Raw genomic sequence first — 21,161 nt, forward strand, 5'->3', positions numbered from 1 at the left:
GCTTTGTTTTTGGAAAGAACCTGTCTTTCCTTTGGTGTTGCTGGATCTGATGTTATCATCAATGTGTGTGTGTGTGTGTCAGTTTAAACCCTTAAACATCAGATCATCCTTGCAGGTCTCAAAATTCTGGTACACTAATGATACCTTATATTTTTTCCAGTGTGTATGATGCAATTTTTTTATATTTATACACACACACACACACACACACACACACACTTTGCATGGTGTGGGATTAAGAATGTTTAAAAAATTCTCACTTCAATATAACTACTTCCTTTAAGAGACTATTAGGTATAATTCTAAATTTGTAAGATGAAAAATTTTTCAGTATTCATCATTCACCACTTTACCATATTCTTCTACAGCAATGCATCTACACATGAAATTGTTGCGTTTACTGTGGAAAGACTTTCTTTAATATTCATTTGAATTTTCAGTGCTTTAGTTCTTTTTTTTCTCCTCAGTGAAAACAATGAATCTTTCTAACAAGATTTTATAGAAACAGGGTTATGCACAATCAAAAACAAATGAAAATTAACAAATTTATTCTGGAAGAATGAATATTTAAAACATCCATATTTCTTAACCAAAATATTGACTTCTGTGCTTGCAAGAAGCGTTCTGCTAAATTTATTGCAACTTCCTTTAGAATTGGGACATTCACTGGAATCTCTTCATAGGCATCAAAGAGCTAAATCTTCTAGTCTTTCCAGAATTATGTTTTTGCTTCAGAATTTTGTTTTGCTTGACAAGGCCTTATTTTTCCAGTAGTTGCTTTGGAGATTCTGTGCAAGTATGAGTTTTCTTTTCACCTATTGACATAGATATGACTCAAGCAGTATGGTATTCAGAAGTCCAGCTCCTTCAGTGCATACTCAAATAGAGAAAAGATGTGCTGGTAAATGTTTAACAACTAACTGTTCATCCACAAAAATCCTAAGACATAAATTTTGTAGTGCAACTATTGATAATAATGATAAAACATAAAAACAATACACTTTATTGCAAATGTCATAAACACAATTCATTTTTACACAATGTTTTTGTTGGGTATTTTCCAAACTTAAGTTCATAAGTAGGCAATGTTTGCCATTCAACCACAGTTTGAAAAACAAAGTTGTATTTCAATCTGCTTTTTCCATCTTTAAATCTCATAACAAAAGTTTTGAATAGTTATTAGATTAACTTCAAATAAAAATTGAATTAATTATGGTTGCAGGATTTATTTAAAATTGTGAATTTGTTCAATGGCTGCCTACCAAGGTTTTGAAAAGCTTAACACTGTGGCACTATCCTGTATTCTCAAAAATGTAGGACAAAGGGGGTTCTGTTAGGTTATTGAATAAAACTGTATTTGCTGTATACCTGAGTTTCTTAATATATACATTATTGCAATTTTCCACCTGTCTTTCTTTAATATATATTCTTAAGTGCACACTCTTAGTGCTATTTTGACTTATAAATAAGTTCCGGATAAGTAATATTACACCAAAGCATAAAACACTCATCCTTGGACATCTGAAGAGTCCCTGTGCCCTGCAAAGAAAAATTGCTTTTTCCACTTGTTCTTCCCATATGTTTTAAGGTATCCATTCTCATGGACTTTGCATTACTATGTATGTAAAAACGTCTGCAATTATAGAGGAAGGTGGTGGGTGAGGAGCAGCCAGATCACACTGGTTTCTCTGTCTTTGAAGTAGAGCAACAGTTGTGCAGCTCCAAAAGGAGACAGGAGAGCAGAGCTGTATTCCAACTCAGTGGAGCAGTGATAAGCAGCAACACAGGAATAATTCAGTTTTACAACAATAAGAGAGTTGTAGGGATGTGGGGATCATAGTGACAATTTAAAATAGCACTAGAAGTGTGACTACTCAAAGGATACACATGAAAATTCTCACAGTGTCTATGAGTGAAGAACCTGGGTGTCCTATAATACTGCTACCAAGTCATCTTGTGGGCTGCGTCCTTATGCTGAGGCTCATCTGGGAGTCATGGGAGCACTTCCAGGATTACTCAGGTTGTTGCCAGCATCACATTGATCATGGCTTTGGAATTCCTGAAAACTCTTTCTTCCCAGCCAGCAATGGAAAGATACTGGAGAGCAACTCAGCTGGCAAGAGTTTTACATAACATAATCACAATAGTGACAGTGCATCATCTTTACCATATTGTTTTTTTTCTTAAATCAGATGCCTTTTTTTTAATTTATTTTTATTGTAAACAAATGTGATACATGTTGTTTCTGTTTGTACATGGAGTAACAGCATACCATTTGCGAAATCATACATTTACATAGGATAATGATGTTTGATTCATTCTGTTATTTTTTCCTTCCCCCCCACCCCTCCCACCCCCCTTTTCCCTCTATACAGTCCCTCCTTCCTCCATTCTTGCCCCCCTCCCACCCCCCATTATGTGTCATCATCCCCTTATCAGCAAGATCATTCGTTCTTTGGTTTTTTGAGATTGGCTTATCTCACTTAGCATGATATTCTCCAATTTCATCCATTTGACTGCAAATGCCATAATTTTATTATTCTATATTCTGAGTAATATTCCATTGTACACATATACCACAGTTTCTTCATCCATTCATCAATCGAAGGACATCTAGGTTGGTTCCACAATCTGGCTATTGTGCACTGAGCAGCTATGAACATTGATGTGGCTGTATCTCTGTAATATGCTGATTTTAAGTCCTTTGGGTATAGGCCAAGGAGTGGGATAGCTGGGTCAAATGGTGGGTCCATTCCAAATTTTCTAAGGAATCTCCACACTCCTTTCCAGAGTGGCTGCACTAATTTGCAGCCCCATCAGCAATGTATGAGTGTACCTTTTACCCAACTTCCTCTCCAACACCTATTGTTGCTTGTATTCTTGATAATCATCATTCTAATTGGGGTAAGATGGAATCTTAGTGTAGTTTTGATTTGCGTTTCTCTTATTACTGAAGATGGTGAACATTTTTTCATATGTTTGTTGATTGCTTGTGAATCTTCTTCTGTGAAGTGTCTGTTCATATCCTTAGCCCATTTGTTGATTGGGTTATTTGTATTCTTGGTGTAGAGTTTTTTGACTTCTTTATAGATTCTGGAAATTAGTGCTCTATCTGAAGTATGAGTGGCAAAGATATTTTCCCACTCTGTAGGCTCTCTCTTCACATTGCTGATAGTTTCCTTTGCTGAGAGAAAGCTATTTAGTTTGAATCCATCCCAGTTATTGATTCTTGCTTTTATTTCTTGTGCTATGGGAGTCCTGTTAAGGAAGCATGATCCTAAGCCAAGAAGTTGAAGATTTGGACCTACTTTTTCTTCTATAAGATGCAGGGTCTCTGGTCTGATTTCAAGGTTCTTGATTCATTTTTAGTTAATTTTTGTGCACAGTGAGAGATAGGGGTTTAGTTTCATTCTGTTGTATATGGATTTCCAGTTTTCCCAGCACCATTTGTTGAAGAGGCTATCTTTTCTCCATTGCATATTTTTGGCTCCTTTGTCTAGTATGAGAAAATTGTATTTATTTGGGTTTGTGTCCGTGTCCTCTATTCTTTAGCATTATTCTACCTGTCTATTTTGGTGCCAGTACCATGCTGTTTTTGTTACTATTGCTTTATAGTATAGTTGAAGTTCTGGTATTGCAATACTCCCTGTTTCATTCTTCCTGCTAAGGATTGCTTTAGTTATTCTGGATTTCTTATTCTTCCAGATGAATTTCATGACTGCTTGCTCTATTTCTGTAAGGTACATCATTGGGATTTTAATTGGAATTGCATTGAATCTGTATAGCACTTTTGGTAGTATGGCCATTTTGACAATATGAATTCTTCCTATCCAAGAACATGGGAGATCTTTCCATCTTCTAAGGTCTTCCTCAATTTCTTTCTTCAATGTTTTGTAGTTTTCATTGTAGAGATCTTTTACCTCTTCGGTTAGATTGATTCCCAAGAATTTATTTGGGGGGGGGGCCTATTGCAAATGGAGTTGTTTTCCTCATTTCCCTTTTAGATGTTTCGTCGCTTGCATATAAAAAAGGTTCAGATTTATGCGTGTTGATTTTATAGCCTGCTATTTTACTGAATTCATTGATGAGGTCTAGAAGTTTTCTGGAGGAGTTTTCGGGATCCTCTAAACATAGAATCATATCATTAGCAAATAGGGACAGCTTAAGTTCCTCTTTTCCTATTCATATCCCTTTAATTTCTTTAGTCTGCCTAATTGCTCTGGCTAGAGTTTCCAGGACAATGTTGAATAGAAGTAGTGAAAGAGGACATCCCTGTCTTGTTCCTGTTTTTAAAGGGGATGCTTTCAGTTTTTCTCCATTAAGAATGATGTTGGCCATGGGCTTAGCATAAATAGCCTTTACAATGTTCAGGTATGTTCCTACTATCCCTATTTTTTCTAGTGTTTTGAGCATGAAGGGGTGTTGGTTTTTTTGAATGCCTTTTCTGCGTCAATTGAAATAACCATATGATTCTTATCATTAAGTCTATTGACATGATGGATTACATTTATTGATTTATGGATGTTAAACCATCCTTGCATTCCAGGAATGAGCCCCACTTGATCGTGGTGCACAATTTTCTTAATATGTTTTTGCATACGGTTTGACAATATTTTGTTAAGGATCTTTGCATCTATATTCATCAAGGATATTGGTCTAAACTTTTCTTTCCTTGATGTGTCTTTTCCTGGTTTGGGTATGAGGGTGATATTAACTTCATAGAATGAGTTCTGCAAGGTACCCTCCTTTTCTATTTCGTGGAATACTTTGAGAAGTATTGGAATTAGTTCTTCTTTGAAGGTCTTGTAGAACTCACCTGAGAATCCATCTGGTCCTGGGCTTTTCTAGGATGGCAGGTTTTTATGCCTTCTTCTATTTCATTGCTTGATATTGATCTGTTTAAATTGTGTATGTCCTCCTGGTTCAGTCTGGGAGGAGCATGTTTCTCTAGAAATATGTCAATGTCTTTGGTAGTTTCTATTTTGTTGAAATACAGATTTTCAAAGTAGCTTCTCGTTATGTTCTGTATCTCAGTGGTGTCTGTCGTGATATTCCCTTTTTCATCAGGAATTTTAGTAATTTGAGTTTTCTCTCTCCTTCTCTTTGTTAGTGTGGCTAAGGGCTTGTTTATTTTGTTTACTTTCTCAAAGAACCAACTTTTTGTTTTGTCAATTTTTTGAATAGTTTCTTTTGTTTCAATTTCATTGATTTCAGCTCTGATTTTAATGATTTCCTGTCTTCTACTACTTTTGCTGTTCTACTGTTCTTCTTTTTCTAGGACTTTGAGCTGTAATGTTAGGTCATTTAGTTGTTGACTTTTCATTCTTTTCTGGAATGTGCACCATGCAATGAATTTTCCTCTTAGTACCGCTTTCATAGTGTCCCAGAGATTTTGATATGTTGTATCGTCATTCTCATTGACCTCCAAGAAATTTTTAATCTCCTCCCTGATGTTTTCTGTTATCACTGTTTCATTCAATAGCATATTATTTAGTCTCCAGGTGTTGAAGTAATTTCTGCTTTTTATTTTGTCATTGATTTCTACTCTCAGTCCATTATGCTCTGATAGAACACAAGTCAGTATCTCTATTTTTTTGCATTTCCTAAGGGCTGCTTTGTGGCGTAACATATGGTCTATTTTCGATAAGGTTCCAAGTGCTGCTGAGAAGAAAGTGAAACCACTCATTGATGGATGGAATATTCTATATATGTCTATTAAGTCTAGGTTATTGATTGTGTTATTGAGTTCTATGGTTTCTTTGGTTGGATTTTGCTTGGAAGATCTATCTAGTGGTGAAAGCGGTGCATTAAAGTCACCCAGAATTATTGTGTTGTGGTCTATGTGATTCCTGAAACTGAGAAGGATTTGTTTGATGTACAGGGATGCACCATTGTTTGGGGCATAAATATTTACTATCATCATATCTTTCTGATTTATGGTTCTCTTAAGCAGTATGAAATGTCCTTCTTTATCCCTTCTGACTAACTTTGGCTTGAAGTCCATTTTATCTGATATAAGGATGGAAACCCCCACTTTTTTACTGAGTCCATGTGTGTGGTAGGTTTTTTCCCATCCTTTCACCTTTAGTCTGTGGATGTCTTTTTCTATGAGATGAGTCTCTTGCAGGCAGCATATTGTTGGGTCTTTCTTTTTAATCCATTCTGCCGGGGTCTTTGTCTTTTGATTGATGAGTTTAGGCCATTAACGTTCAGGTTTATTATTGAGATATGATTTGTATTCCTAGTCATTTGGCTTATTTTTGGCTTTTAAGTTGGCTTGGTTTCTCCTTTGAGTGGTTTTTCTCTAAGGTAGTTCCTCCCTTTGCTGACTTACATTGTTGTTTTTCATTTCCTCCTCATGGAATATTTTGTTGAGAACATTCTGTAGCACAGGCTTTCTCTTTGTAAATTCATTTAACTTTTGTTTATCATGGAAGGATTTTATTTCATCTTTAAATCTGAAGTTAGTTTTGCTGGGTATAGGATTCTTGATTGGCAACCATGTTCTTTCAGAGATTGAAATATGTTGTTCCAGCCCCTTCTACCTTTTAGAGTCTGAGTTGAGAAGTCAGCTGCTATATGTATTGGTCTCCCCCGATATGTAATCTGATGCTTTTCTCTTGCAGCCTTCAAAATCCTATCTTTATTTTGAATGTTAGGCATTTTCATTATAATGTACCTTGGTGTGGACCTGTTGTGATTTTGTCATTTGGTATTCTGTAAGCCTCTTGTATTTGATTTTCCATTTCATTCTTCAGGTTTGGGAAATTTTCTGATATTATTTCATTGAATAGGTTGTTCATTCCTTTGGTTTGTATCTCTGTGCCTTCCTCAATCCCAATAATTCTTAAATTTGGTCTTTTCATGATGTCCCATAGTTCTTGGAGATTCTGTTCATGATTTCTTACCATCTTCTCTGTTTGGTCAACTTTATTTTCAAGATTAAAATTTTGTCTTCATTGTCTGAGGTTCTGTCTTCCAAGTGGTCTAGTCTTTTGGTGATGCTTTCTGTTGAGTTTTTTATTTGGTTTATTGTTTCCTTCATTTCAAGGATTTCCGTTTTGTTTTTTTTTTTGTTTTTTTTTTTTTTTGTTTTTTTTTTTTTGTTTGTTTTGAGAATCTCTATCTCTTTGTTGAAATGATCTTTTGCTTCCTGCAGGTGCTCTTCCAGTTTATTGGTATTATCATTCATTGCCTGCATTGGCTCTCTTATCTAATTCTTTGTTTCACAAATCATCTTAATCATGTATAATCTGAAGTCCTTTTCTGACATTTCTTCTAACATACTGTCATTGGACTCTATTACTATAGAATCTAGATTTGTTTGGATCATTTTCTTCCCTTGTTTTTTCATGTTGTTCCTGTATCTTCCCCTGTATCTGGGGTATTGCAGATTTCCCCCTATAGGCTTATAGTGGCCCTATAGGTTTCCAAAACCCTTTCTTTAAGGGGAGATCAATATTAGCAGTGCCCAAATCAGACTCTATGCAATTCTAGACCAAATAGCCCCTAGGAGCACAATAACAAAATTGTCATAATAAACAGAATGAGTTCAAATACTATCTTCGGTAAAACAAACAGATTTGCAGTAAAGTCTGCAGTTTCTAATGGAGGACGAAGAGGATGCAGAGGGATGTACTATGTGGCTGTTAATGGGATAAGAAAAGAATATACAGAAGTTCTAGATAATAGAAAGGGTGAGAGTGTAACCAAAAGAAATTGGATGTTAGCATGCAAAAAAGGGAGAAAGAGACTCTGAGGGAACAGGTAAACAAAAGGAAAAGAGAGCAAGAAAAGTAAAGGAATAAAAACTTAAATTTTTTCAATAAGGAGAAAAAAATCTACAGTATAACAGTCATATAGAAATGAAACCTCCCAGTGTTCAGTAGCCTGATGCATGAGAGGTACCTGACAATGAGCTTCAAGCCTCCAGCAGGCATCTTAGGATGGGTTTTGCCCCACCTAAAGATCAGAGCTACGGCTTCCACGATTATCAAAGATGGCTGCTCTGGCTTCCAAATGTGTTGGCAAATGAGGAGCTGCAGCTCAGGGTGTGGATGTGGTCAGCTGGAGGTCCTGGAGGCGGGGTGCGGTTGGTCAGGCAGGGGTCCTGGAGGTCGGGTGTGTTTGGTGTGATTGCGGGATCCTGGAGGCGGGGTGCAATCAGTCGGTTGGGGTCCCAGTGATAGGGCGCAGTCAGTTGGTCTGGGGTTCTGGAGGCAGGGAGCAGTCAGTCAATGTGAGGGCCCCAGAGGCAGGGAGTGATCATTTGGGTTGAGGGATCCTGGAGACAGGGCTCAGTCAGTCCGGCCAGGGGTCCTACAGGGCCTGGCTGTTGTCTCAAAATGGCAGCAACCACCATGTAATCAAACCTGCAGGTACTGTAACAGTGAACTTCCAGGCAACAGCAGGCAGCTGGTGCTCCACTGGCGGTCGGCACTCAACTTGCTGACTGTTGTCGGACGATCGGGAGGTGAACCTGGTGTGTTGGGTGATGGATAGGTGTAAGGCAGGCGATGGACAGGTGAGAGGCAGGCAAATGGTGGACAATAGATGCCTGACAGTGAGCAATCTGCACTCAAAAAAGGCGTTGATATGCTGGCAGACTGCAGGTGATCACAGCAGACAAATGGGGTAAACAGCAGGGGATCAATAAGCAGCAAAAACTGCCTCACCAAGAAACAGATATCCTCTGCTTGAAATCGGAGTTACGGAGCAACAAGGAACGTAGCCTCCCTCTAGTCCACCATCTTGGATCTCTATCTTTACCATATTGTGTTGATTAGAAGCAAGTCACAGCTTTAACACTGGTGAAGAAGAGACTATGAAAGGGCATGAACATGGTGATCAGGAATCCTACCTTAAAGCTTCTTGCTACATCTCAAAAAGGAACTATTGTTTTCTTCATGTCTAGTGTAGCATGTAAAAAAATAATATATTGTCTGAAAAAAACTGACCATAACATTTACAAAATATTAGGAAAAGAGGGAAGAGGAAGGAGGATTAGAACAGACCTAGGCAGCCATTCCCCACCCCACAACGCAGAAAGGAGTCAGTGAAGGAACAGCTGATCTGAGAGGTAGTTGCAGAATAAATGGTCTAAGCCCAATATTACAAACTCTGGGACTTGAAGAGACTTGAAGATTGGTTCTTGGAGTAGAAAATAAACAGATTCTTTAACCCAAAACCCAGACAAGGATGGGGTAAGGGGAGGTTACCGAGAAATTGAGAGCAGAAAAGTACAAAAACTCACCCCTTAACAACATCCAGGGAACAAAAAATAAACCAAATTGAAGCATGACTGGAGCAGTTCATGTCCAGTCTCCTTTTTTTTTTTTTAATTTAGAGACAGGATCTCACTCAGTTGTTTGGTACCTCACTGAGTTGTTGAGGCTGACTTTGAACTTGGGATCCTCATGCCTCAGCCTCCCAAGTCACTGGGATTATAGGCATGCACATCCACGCCCAGCTCAGATCAAGTGCTTTAACCATTGCTCAAGAGAAGGCTGAGCTGGGATCTACAGTCGTTTTGTGGAGCCCACATATGAACAAACACCCTTTAAACCAACACATCTTTTTCCCATCTCCAGGAAGCAATAAGCAAAATCAGAAGGAGTGCCCCTACAAGGGGATCTCTTAAAAATCTGTCTAGAAAGAACTTGTTGAGGTATCACTACTAGACGATATAGCTGAACCCCCTCATTCTCACTAGGAACAAGGGGAATAGGGTAGAGCAGACCCACTCTGAGAAGTGGAAGCCTACTCCAGTGCCTCACACATCCTCCTCTGAAAACCCAGCAGAGAAGGAATGGGCACCCACAATCCTCTGTGCAGGAAGTGAGAGCTCATATCCAAGTGAAAAGTCAGTTTGAGCCCCAACAGAGGACTGAAAAGTTGTCAGGATCACTACCCATGATGATCCTGCCAGGAGGCCTGGCCAGGAAGTTGTGTGAGTCCTAAGAAGGGACTATTCCTCTGATGGCAGCTGCAGCCTGCGTGGGGCCTGTCCCAGAAGGAAGCTTCCCAGAAATCTCGAGGCATAAAGGGCTGTCCTTGGACCATGGCACCAGTCAGCAGAAGGTCATGAGGAGAAGTCGTCCAAACCCTGGAAGCTTCAAGTGAAGGTGCCTGGATTATGACGATAGGCAGTTGGAGGTCAATCAAGGTGGAAAGCTGCCTGAGTTCAGTGCAGTGGAGAGCAATGGCACCCAGAATGATCCCTGGCCACAGATGGTGAGTGTTTAGGCACTGTTTCAACACCTGCTGGATGCTACCTCAGTCACAGTTAGCAGGGGGAAATGGAGCCTGCCATTCACAACCCAGACAGTGGAAGCTGGAACCCAGGTAAAACAGCTGAGTCTCGTTACTTAGTATGAAGAACAGTACTCAAGTGACCTGTGCCAGCCAGGGGAAATGCCTCAGGACCACAAATCACCCACAGAGAATCCACAGTCATAGGACTGTGCTTGTACACAGACACCAGGCCCTACACCACTTGAAAAGGATCCTGAAGAGGAGAGTAAGTACACGGTGATTCATGGCAATCACAGCCATAACCACAGCCCTGCATCCTGAACTCCTGCACACAATGAAAACAACCCACAGACACAACATGGCACCTCTCATCAGTCAGTCCCAGGCCCCTGAACTGACAAAATAGAACTGGCAGGTGGGAAAACCATGGCAGCGTGGGGAATGGCTCCTGTACCCCAGCACCTCTGGAGGGATCCAAAGACAAAAATGATGGACATCTTCTAAATGGTCCAAATCCTAATAAAAATCCAAACCAAAATTCAATGAGAATTTTCTTCACCTTGACATTGTTTACTATAAATAACACCAACATCAACTTAATTATAAATATCAATACATACCACTCTTTACTCTGATTATTAGTTATTACACTAATAGCTGACATTGTACCTTCAAAATATTTCAGTGTATTTCTTCTAATCATTTACAGCATTAAATTGGAATCCTTCTGTGTTTCCCTATCCCTGGTATATACTTGCTCCTCTTATCCTTAATCCCCCTCTTATATTATCTACTACTGCCTCAAATGTTCCCTCCCCCATCCATCTTTTTCCTCTTTTTTCCTCTTTTTCCTCTTTTTTCCTCTTTTTTCCTTGTGCTTCCTTTTTCTCTCCCATTTTCCCAATCTTTCACTCTTCCCCCTCTCGGCCCCCATATGATGGAATACACATTTTTATAACATTTAATAACTAATCTAAAATGAGAATTCTATAGAAATGTAGCCAAATCAATGTTTAGAGCACCACAAGTCAGCATAGCCAAGCTAGTGAACCAACCTGGGTGTCCTTCAACATATGAATGGATAAAGAAAAGGTGGTTACATACACAATGAAGTATCACTCAGCAATAAAGAAGAATGAAATGATGGCACTTGCTGATCAGTGGAAGCTAACTGGAGACTACCATGCTAAGTGAAATAAGTCAGACCTAAAAGTTAAGTGTTTTCTCAAATATGTGAGAGGAAATTAAACATAAGGGGGATTCCATCCAAATAGTAGAAAGATCAATGAAGGAAAAAAAGGGGATCCAGTGGGAGGGGGGAACAGGGTAAAGGGAAGAACAGCTAAAGGAATTTGACCTATATTTCCTATGTTCTTATGTGAATATGCCACAGTGAATCTCACCATTATGCATACCCACAAGACAATAATACTAAAACAAAACTATAAGTAAATGGCAGAAAAATCAGTAGAGTAGAGGAGAGGGAACAAGGAGAAGGAGGAGAAGAGAGAAAGGGGACACATAGGAAATTTAATTACAGCAAATCATATTCCATGCTTTAATTCTGTATCAACATGAATTCTAATGTTATGTATAACTGAAAATAACCAATTAAAATTCATGAAAAAGAGGAAAGAGACTTCTTTTGTTTTTCTTTAAAAAATGCTGCCCTTCACTGAACATTCTCTTAAAATAGAACAATCAAAATAATTCACCAGTATTTCTCCCCCATTGCCATACATCCATCTGCCATAGCACATCCAAGTAGATTCAACACAATCCTAAGGACAAAAGCAATTCAAATTTAGCATACATAACAAACAACTGTATTCAAAGAATTTAGTACCTGAAACAAGGCACCAGACTCCAAATGTCCAACACAAAATCAGACATAGAAATAAAAACAGCACATGAACATTGCTTGTTTTGTTTCTAACCTGAAAGGAACCGTATTTTTTAATTTGTTATATTTACTCTTTAGATACCCATAGCAGTAGAGTGTATTTTCACATAATTACACATACATGGACTATAGAAAGAAACAATATATGAGGAGGTTTTTCAGATATCAATTTCATGAGCTTTATGTTTATATTGTACTCTTGATTTTCATCATATCTTGCTAATGTGCCTATTTACTAACTTTATTTTGCTGAAAATACATACTCAGTATTCTTTCTATCAAAAAATAAGAATCTGAATGGAACACTTAATATGTGTTATGGTTTGCATATGAGGTGTCCCCAACAAATTCCTAAATCAATGCAGAAATATACAAAGGTAAAATAATTAGTTCAAAAGAGTGCAAAAATATCAGGTCATCTTAACTGGAATGGATTAACTAGGTGGTTTGGATTTCCTTTGAGAAAGTAGGTCACTGGAGGCATGCCTGTTTATATTTCATCCTCACTGTCTGCATCTATATCTCCATCCTATTTGCCATGAGGTCAGCAACTTTTCCCCACCACACAGTTCTGCCAGGATACTGCATTATGCCTCAGACCCACAGCAATGGAATCAACCAACCATGGACTGAACCAATGAAATGGTGATCCAATAAATAGGCTATCCTCTAACTGTCCTTGATGGGTATGTTGGTCAGAGTAACCAAAAGCTGACTAACACAACATTTTCATGGCCTCACCTCCTACTATTTTCTGCTTTCTTACATGTTCCCAAGAAGTGGGATTATGTTACTTTGGCAGATATTTATTTCAGTTTGAAAGAAGATAAGATTGACAATATGAAGCCCAAAGTAAATCAAGGTCATCATTTCTCCATTGTTGTTGCTAGCATTGTACATGTTACTGCTGTTTAATGTTGAAAAAGAAAACATGATTTCTGAAAGATGGCTAATTAAAATTAGTTTAGGGTGCTCTCATCAGTACCATACTCTCCAGAGGCACTTTAATTCTGCTCTCCAACAAGAATCCCCTGTGTCTATTTGGAGGAGGAAAAAAGCACATAACACTTGTTAGGTGATTTAAGAAAGAGTATTTGTAAAACCAAGTTTTCTAACTGAAGGTAAACAAAATAAAAAAAAAAAATACGACCAATCTTTCTTTAAATAATACTTGGTAAGAGCCAAGTAAAATGCATTTCAGGTTTCCTACCATCTAGGGTCAGGACTTTGTTCTTGTTAAAGAAATTTTAGGAAACAAGATACCAAATACTTGGTCTTGGATCATACAACCTGGGATAGTCCTTCACTATTAATCATCGCAACATTTTTTTTTTCCATATGCCATGCAGTTCACCTCTTCTCCATGGCTATTGAACCTTGATTCTTATTCACAATAGGAGCCCTCTCTGGGTTAGGAACCAAGTTTCACAAGCAAGACATACACCTTTATCACCTACATCTCAGTAAGTATTGCCCCCAAAATACTGAAAGAATTCCACTTTTTCTTCTCTCTCTTTCTCTCTCTCTCTCTCTCTCTCTCTCTCTCTCTCTCTCTCTCTCTCTCTCTCGCTCTCTCTCCCTTGCTATCCCTTTTTTCCCTTTCTCCCTCTTTCTTTCTTTATAATAGTTTTTCCACATTCCGAGAAAGCATGATCTCTGACTCTGAAATCCTGCCCTGTAACCATTTCTGAAGTGTCAGTCTTTCTACCTCCATCTCCAGTTCCACAGCTCAGAGGCCTACTCCTCAATAATAAGTGGGTACCAGAGACACTTTTAGTCAGTGACAATTTTGCAATGAGTTCCAGACATTCAGACAGAACACGGATTGACTATTGTGGACTGCCCTTGGAGCTTCTGCCACTGCTCAGGACACCAGATTTCTCATCAGGTCACAAACTCTTTCCCAGACCATAAATAGCAGGAAGTCTTGGATACTTTGCCTAGGTCTGGTTGTAGGACCTTCTCCCCGTGCTTGAGGCATGTCCCCATCCCCTTAGGGCCTCTCTGCTGTTAGCCTCTCTGCTTTTCTAATGGAGTCATTCCTACAGCAAGTTCACTGTATAGGACAAAGACCATCAGCCCAAATTCCACCAATATGCTTTTAGTTTGTCATTATGCAAGAAAATCAGAGGTAGGCACAGGTTGAGAAATGTATGAAAAGTTCTGAAAGTGAAGCATCAAACATTGTCACTCAAAGAAAAGCAACCTTGGATTTGGGTTTCAGCAGTTCAACTGCATTCGTGTGAATGTAAGTGCTTTTTTTATTTCTCCCTTCATTTATTTTTTTATCCTTTCTAATCATTGTATATCCTATATCACCTAACTTTTGACCTCAGAAATTCATCTGTATCATGATAAATTATTATTCGTGTCAAGAAGGAAAAACTTGAAGACTCTGGAAAATTCTGAGCTTGTTTCTTTAGAATTATATAAGCAATGTTTTTCATGGTCCTTATTCATTTGTGAAATTATTAATTCTTTATACCAGTAAGAGTGATACTGAATATCATGGAAAATTCAGAAAGACACTTCAAAATGTTTCTTGTTCAAAAATTCAGAACATGTGCTCATTGGAATAACGTTTTAACAACAAAAGAGTATTTTACATTTTAAGATTTTTCTACTTAGTTTTTACACACACACATGTTCAGATATTTAACAGAATGTAGGACACATTGTAATAGTATAATTTTCTTATGCAGATGGACTTATTAAACCTATCAAGAGAACAACTTTATATTAAATGACTTGGGATGTATATGACAGATAATAGACATAGATTAATTATTTTATGGTTAATGCATATTTTATGAATGTAGTACATCTTGATGGTTATTTTATGGTTTCTTTTCAGGTCTTTTATGTTTCCTAACTCAGGACATGTGATGAAAAGGAAGTCCAACTCTCATAAACCATTGTTTCTTATTTTCATTTTTAGACCTGGAAGAACTGAACAATAAAAAATGAAAAATCAAACATCTGCAACTGAGTTCATTCTGCTAGGATTAACAGATGACCCAAAGCTAAATATTTTCATTTTCCTTTTTCTATTTTTCACCTACATACTGAGCATTACTGGAAACTTAACAATTATCACCCTCACTCTGATAGACTTGCACCTAAAAACACCCATGTATTTCTTCCTTAGGAATTTCTCTTTCCTAGAAATCTCATTCACAACGGTTTCTATTCCTAGATACCTGGTCAGCATCATAACAGGGGATAAGACCATTTCCTATAATTCTTGCATGGCCCAGGTATTTTTCCTCATACTGCTGGGTGCAACAGAATTTTTCCTTTTGACTGCCATGTCCTATGACCGCTATGTGGCCATCTGTAAGCCACTGCACTACACAACAATCATGAGCACCAGGATCTGCTCTCTGCTTGTCATTTGTTCTTGGCTGACTGGCTTTCTCATCATCTTTCCACCTGTGATCATGGGACTTCAACTGGATTTCTGTGACTCCAACATTGTTGACCACTTCACCTGCGACTCCTCTCCTTTGCTCCTGATCTCCTGCACAGACACATACTTCCTAGAGCTCTTAGGATTTTTTCTGGCAATATTAACTCTCTTTGCAACCTTAACCTTAGTGATTCTTTCCTATGTGTTCATCATTAGGACAATTCTGAGAATCCCCTCTGCTGAGCAAAGGAAAAAGGCCTTTTCCACCTGCTCCTCACACATGATCGTTGTCTCCATTTCTTATGGAAGCTGCATTTTCATGTATGTCAAAACTTCAGCAAAAGAAGGAGAAGCATTGACCAAGGGTATAGCAGTGCTCAATACCTCTGTGGCCCCAATGCTAAATCCTTTTATTTACTCCTTAAGGAACCAGCAGGTAAAACAATCTTTTAAGAACTTGGTCAAGAGGTATTTGTCAAGTAAATTTTAAGGGTAAAGAAATCCATTGCCTGGACTTTAAAAGGAAACTCACATGCAATGCAATACCAATATTGTTGTTCTTGGACCCTCACTCCCTAATCAACTGCCTTTTCTGGATGTTGTATTCTTCATCTTTCAATTTTGATCTCATTTAGAGCAGTTATCATTTTACATTTACCTGCCCTGAAAATTTCCTAAGTGTGAATGTTTTGATGTCACAAAAATGAAGATGACATTTAAACAAATTGCCAGAATTCAGGTTTTAGGATCATCGATGGACTTTCCCTTTGAGCACCAAGGCAAAACTTAGTAAAGTTTACCAAACCTCTCTGAAAATTATTTTTCCAAGGGCATAAGTGATACCACCAGTTAACAGTCATGAGTTCTGCTTCCTCAAATGTTGAAGTTTGAACATTAGAAAAGCAGCCAAGGCAAGTGTAGAAACCAAGTTTTATTTAAAAAATAATAATACAGACTTCTCCCAGGAAGGGGAAAGGGGCCATAGATGGTGTACTGGTATCCCAGGAACTGAGAGCGTCCTGCCTCTTTTATACATGTTAGACCTTCTTTGTTCTCATGCCCTTATCTCTCGTCTTCCTGTTAGGCCCAGAGATGCTGGTGGGATGGTCAGAAGGTGAGAAGATTGTAGGCTGGAAGGGTCTAGGTGGAGGGATCAGAAGGGAGTGGCAACCCAGAGGCATTAATTAGAAGCTCCCTGTCTGCTCAGAGGGTACTTCATTAACAACTTTCTGGGATGGGCATATAGGCAGGTAATCTTGGTAATCAAAGGACTACGGAGGCATTAACATTCCAAACTCCCAGGGACAGTCTCCAACTGCCAGGACCCAAACTGGCCTCCATTTTCACCATCTAACCCAACTACCTATCAAACTAACTGCCTGACTTTAATTCTTGCTTCATAAGCACAGAGTACTAAAGTAGAATCTTCTGTGAGGTAATGTCTTCTAGTATGTTTCTCTTTCTCCTCCGATCTCCATTGGTTCTCACATCATGCATATTGCCCTGTGCTATTTAGTGCACATGTGCTGTATCTTCATTGTGAAATAAATCCTTAAATGTTGCAGTGTGTGTTGCTGAATGCTTTTTGACTCCAGTTTCAAAGTTAAAGCAACGTTTCTAGCATGCCCCAGTATTCTCACCAGGATACATCTTTAAAGAACTCTGATGGTTTCCCCATATTCATTGTTTTCTTTTAATTTACTAATGCTGAGGTTGGATGTCATCTTGGAGGATCCTGGAGGGGGAGTTGTTTGTTTATTTGTTTGTTTTTGAAAAGAACCTGTCTTGCCTTGGTTTTGCTGGAGCTGATGTTATCATCATTTATTTCTGTGGCAATTTGAACCTGTATGCATCAGATCATACTTGCAGTTCTCAAAATCTTTTTACACTGATGATATCTTAAATTACTTTCCAGTATGTGTATCACGTTATTTTTTATATTTGTACACACACATACACACTTTGGAGAGTGTGAAATTAAGAATGTTTAAAATATTCACACTTAGGTAAAACTCCTTCCTTTTTAAAATTTTTAATTATTTTTGTTCTAATTAGTTGTACATGACAGTAGAATACATTTATACATTTTGGTAGGTCATACATAAATGAAATGTAATTGCTCATCTTTCTGATTATACATATTGCAGGATCACATCAGTCATACATGTACATGAGGTAATAATGTCTGTTTCACTCTACTATCATTCCTTCCCCATATTCCATAATCCCATCTTTAAGAGGTTATTAGTTATAATTCTTAATTTGTAAGAAGAAAAATTTTCAGTATTCATCATTCACCACTTTACCATATTCTTCTACAGCAATGCATCTACACATGAAATCGTTGTGTTTACTGTGGAAAGACTTTCTTTACTATTCATTTGAATTCTCAGTGCTTTAGTTCTTCTTTTTCTCCTCAGTGAAAACAATGAATCTTTCTAACAAGAGTTTATAGAAACAGGGTTATGCACAATCAAAAACAAATGAAAATTAACAAATTTATTCTGGAAGAATGAATATTTAAAACATCCATATTTCTTAACCAAAATATTGACTTCCTGTGCTTGCAAGAAGTGTTCTGCTAAATTGATAGCAATTTCCTTTAGAATTGGGACATTCACTGGAATCTCTTCATAGGCATCAAAGAGCTGAATCTTCTAGTCTTTCCAGAATTATGTTTTTGCTTCAGAATTTAGTTTTGCTTGACAAGGCCTTTTATTTTTCCAGTAGTTGCTTTGGAGATTCTGTGCAAGTATGCGTTTTCTTTGCACCTATTGACATAGATATGACTCAAGCACTATGGTACTCAGAAGTCCAGTTCCTTCAGTGCATACTCAAATAGAGAAAAGATGTGCTGGTGAATGTTTAACAACTAAATGTTCATCCACAAAAATCCTAAGACATAAATTTTGCAATGCAACTGTCAATAATAATGATAAAGCATAAAAACAATACACTTTATTGCAAATGTCATAAACACAATTCATTTTTACACAATGTTTTTGTTGGTTTTTTTCCAAACTTAGTTCATAAGAAGGCAATGTTTGCCATTCAACCACAGTTTGAAAAACAAAGTTGTATTTCAATCTGCTTTTTCCATCTTTAAATCTCATAACAAAAGTTTTGAATAGTTATTAGATTAACTTCAAATAAAAATTGAATTAATTATGGTTGCAGGATTTATTTAAAATTGTGAATTTGTTCAATGGCTGCCTACCAAGGTTTTGAAAAGCTTAACACTGTGGCACTATCCTGTATTCTCAAAAATGTAGGACAAAGGGGGTTCTGTTAGGTTATTGAATAAAACTGTATTTGCTGTATACCTGAGTTTCTTAATATATACATTATTGCAATTTTCCACCTGTCTTTCTTTAAAATATATCCTCTTAAATGCACACTCTTAGTGCTATTTTGACTTATAAATAAGTTCCAGATAAGTAATATCATACCAAAGCATAAAACACTCATCCTTGGACATCTGAAGAGTCCCTCTACCCTGCAAAGGAAAACTGCTTTTTCCACTTGTTCTTTCCATATGATTTAAGGTATCCATTCTCATGGACTTTACATTACTATGTATGTAAAAACGTCTGCAATTATGGAGAAAGGTGGTGGGTGAGGAGCAGCGAGATCATACTGGCTTCTCTGTCTTTGAAGTGCAGCAACAGTTGTGCAGCTCCAAAAGGAGACAGGAGAGCAGAGCTGTATTCCAACTCAGTGGAGCAGTGATGAGCAGCAGCACAGAAATAAAGGATAGTCACAAAAATAAGAGAGTTGCAGGGGTGGGGTGAGTCCAAATAACAGTCAACAAGCACACCTGGAGTGTGGCTGCTCAGAGGAAATGGGGAACTCCCTTTCGGAATGCTGGGAGAGGATGCAGATATCATAGATTTCAAGAATTACAGACCACAACTTCAGACAGATATACAATTTGCAGTTTTAAGTATAGAACTACAAACCCAAGACTTGGGAGCAGTTCTGCACTAGGGAGCTGATCTGTATTCCCTGATGAAGTCAGTGAGAATTGGGACCAGGATCCATCATAAACGGGACAAGATTGTTTGCAGAGTGGATGAGCGATCTATACCCATTCTGCATCTTCTAGTCTACTCTTTTTCCCCAACACCCAGAAGACCACAACAATACATTTCTCATCTTTTTTCCTTCCTTTGTTTTCCCTTTCTCTTTCTCTCTCACTTGAATGGCAATTCCCAGTTCAATAATAAGACCAGATGGAGATGTAGTACCAGGGGTTGAAACTGAACAAATACCATTATACTAATTTATGAATATGTCAAAATGAGCCCCATAATTGTGTAAAAATAAAAAGTATGAATATAAAATGAATTTTTAAAACATTTCAAATGGAAAAAAGAGTCCAAAGGAAACATTAGAAATCTTGAAGGAACTCAACACTACCTTTAAAGGCTTTCACTTCCAGGGGCTGGGGGTGTGGCTCAGTGGTAGGGCTGGGGTTGTGGTTCAATGATAGAGCCCTTGCCTAGCATGTGTGAGCTCCTGGACTTGATCCTCAGCACTGCCTATAAATAAATTAATTAAATAAAGGCCCACTGACAACTAAAAATATATTTTTAAAAAACCTTTCACTTCTGAAGCCAAGTCAGGTATCTTGTATATTAGTTTTCAATGCTGTGTAACTAATAATGACATATTAGCACCTTAAAAGGATTCACATGCAAATTCTCACAGTGTCTGTGAGTGGAGAACCTGAGTATCCTACCATATTGCTACCAAGTCATCTTGTGGGCTGCGTCCTTATGCTGAGGCTCATCTGGGAGTCATGGGAGCACTTCCAGGATTACTCAGGTTGTTGCCAGCATCACATTGATCATGGCTTTGGAATTCCTGAAAACTCTTTCTTCCCAGCCAGCAATGGAAAGATACTGGAGAGCAACCAGGCTGGCAAGAGTTTTGTATAACATAATCACAATAGTGACAGCACATCATCTTTACCAAACTGTGTTGATTAGAAGCAAGTCACAGCCTTAACACTGGTAAAGAAAAGACTATGAAAGGGCATGAACATGGTGATCAGGAATCCTACCTTAAAGCTTCTTGCTACATCTCAAAAAGGAACTATTGTTTTCTTCACGTCTATTGTAGCATGTAAAAAAATAATATATTGTCTGAAAGAAACTGACCATAACATTTACAAAATATTAGGAAAAGAGGGAAGAGAAAGGAGGATTAGAACAGAGTTAGGCAGCCATTCCCCATCCCCACAACACAGAAAGGAGGCAGTGAAGGAACAGTTGATCTGAGAGGTAGTTGCAGAATAAATGGTCTAAGACCCAATATTACAAACTCTGGGACTTGAAGAGACTTGAAGATTGGTTCTTGGAGTAGAAAATAAACAGAGTTCTTTAACCCAAAACCCAGACAAGGATGAGGAAAGAAGAGGGAAACAGAGAGAAAGAGAGCAGAAAAGCACAAAAACCCCCTTAACAACAGCTGGGGAACATAAACAAACCAAATTAAAGCATGACAGGAGCACCAGTGTCCTTAAAACAGATCAATTGATCAAGCACTTTAAAGCATTCATAAAGAGAAAGGTGAGCTGAACTCTGCAACCAT

General features: G+C 38.0%; 1 protein-coding gene across 1 annotated transcript; it reads left to right on the forward strand.

Annotated features, from left to right (window-relative positions):
* The first annotated feature begins 15,120 nt into the window (after positions 1-15,120).
* Positions 15,121-16,056, forward strand: LOC124982908 (olfactory receptor 6C76-like). Its single transcript, XM_047549785.1, has one exon. It carries the CDS (start codon positions 15,121-15,123, stop codon positions 16,054-16,056), a length of 936 nt encoding a protein of 311 aa, XP_047405741.1.
* The last annotated feature ends 5,105 nt before the right edge of the window (positions 16,057-21,161 follow it).

The sequence above is a fragment of the Sciurus carolinensis genome, chromosome 4, assembly GCF_902686445.1.
Source record: "Sciurus carolinensis chromosome 4, mSciCar1.2, whole genome shotgun sequence".
Lineage (NCBI taxonomy): Eukaryota > Metazoa > Chordata > Mammalia > Rodentia > Sciuridae > Sciurus > Sciurus carolinensis.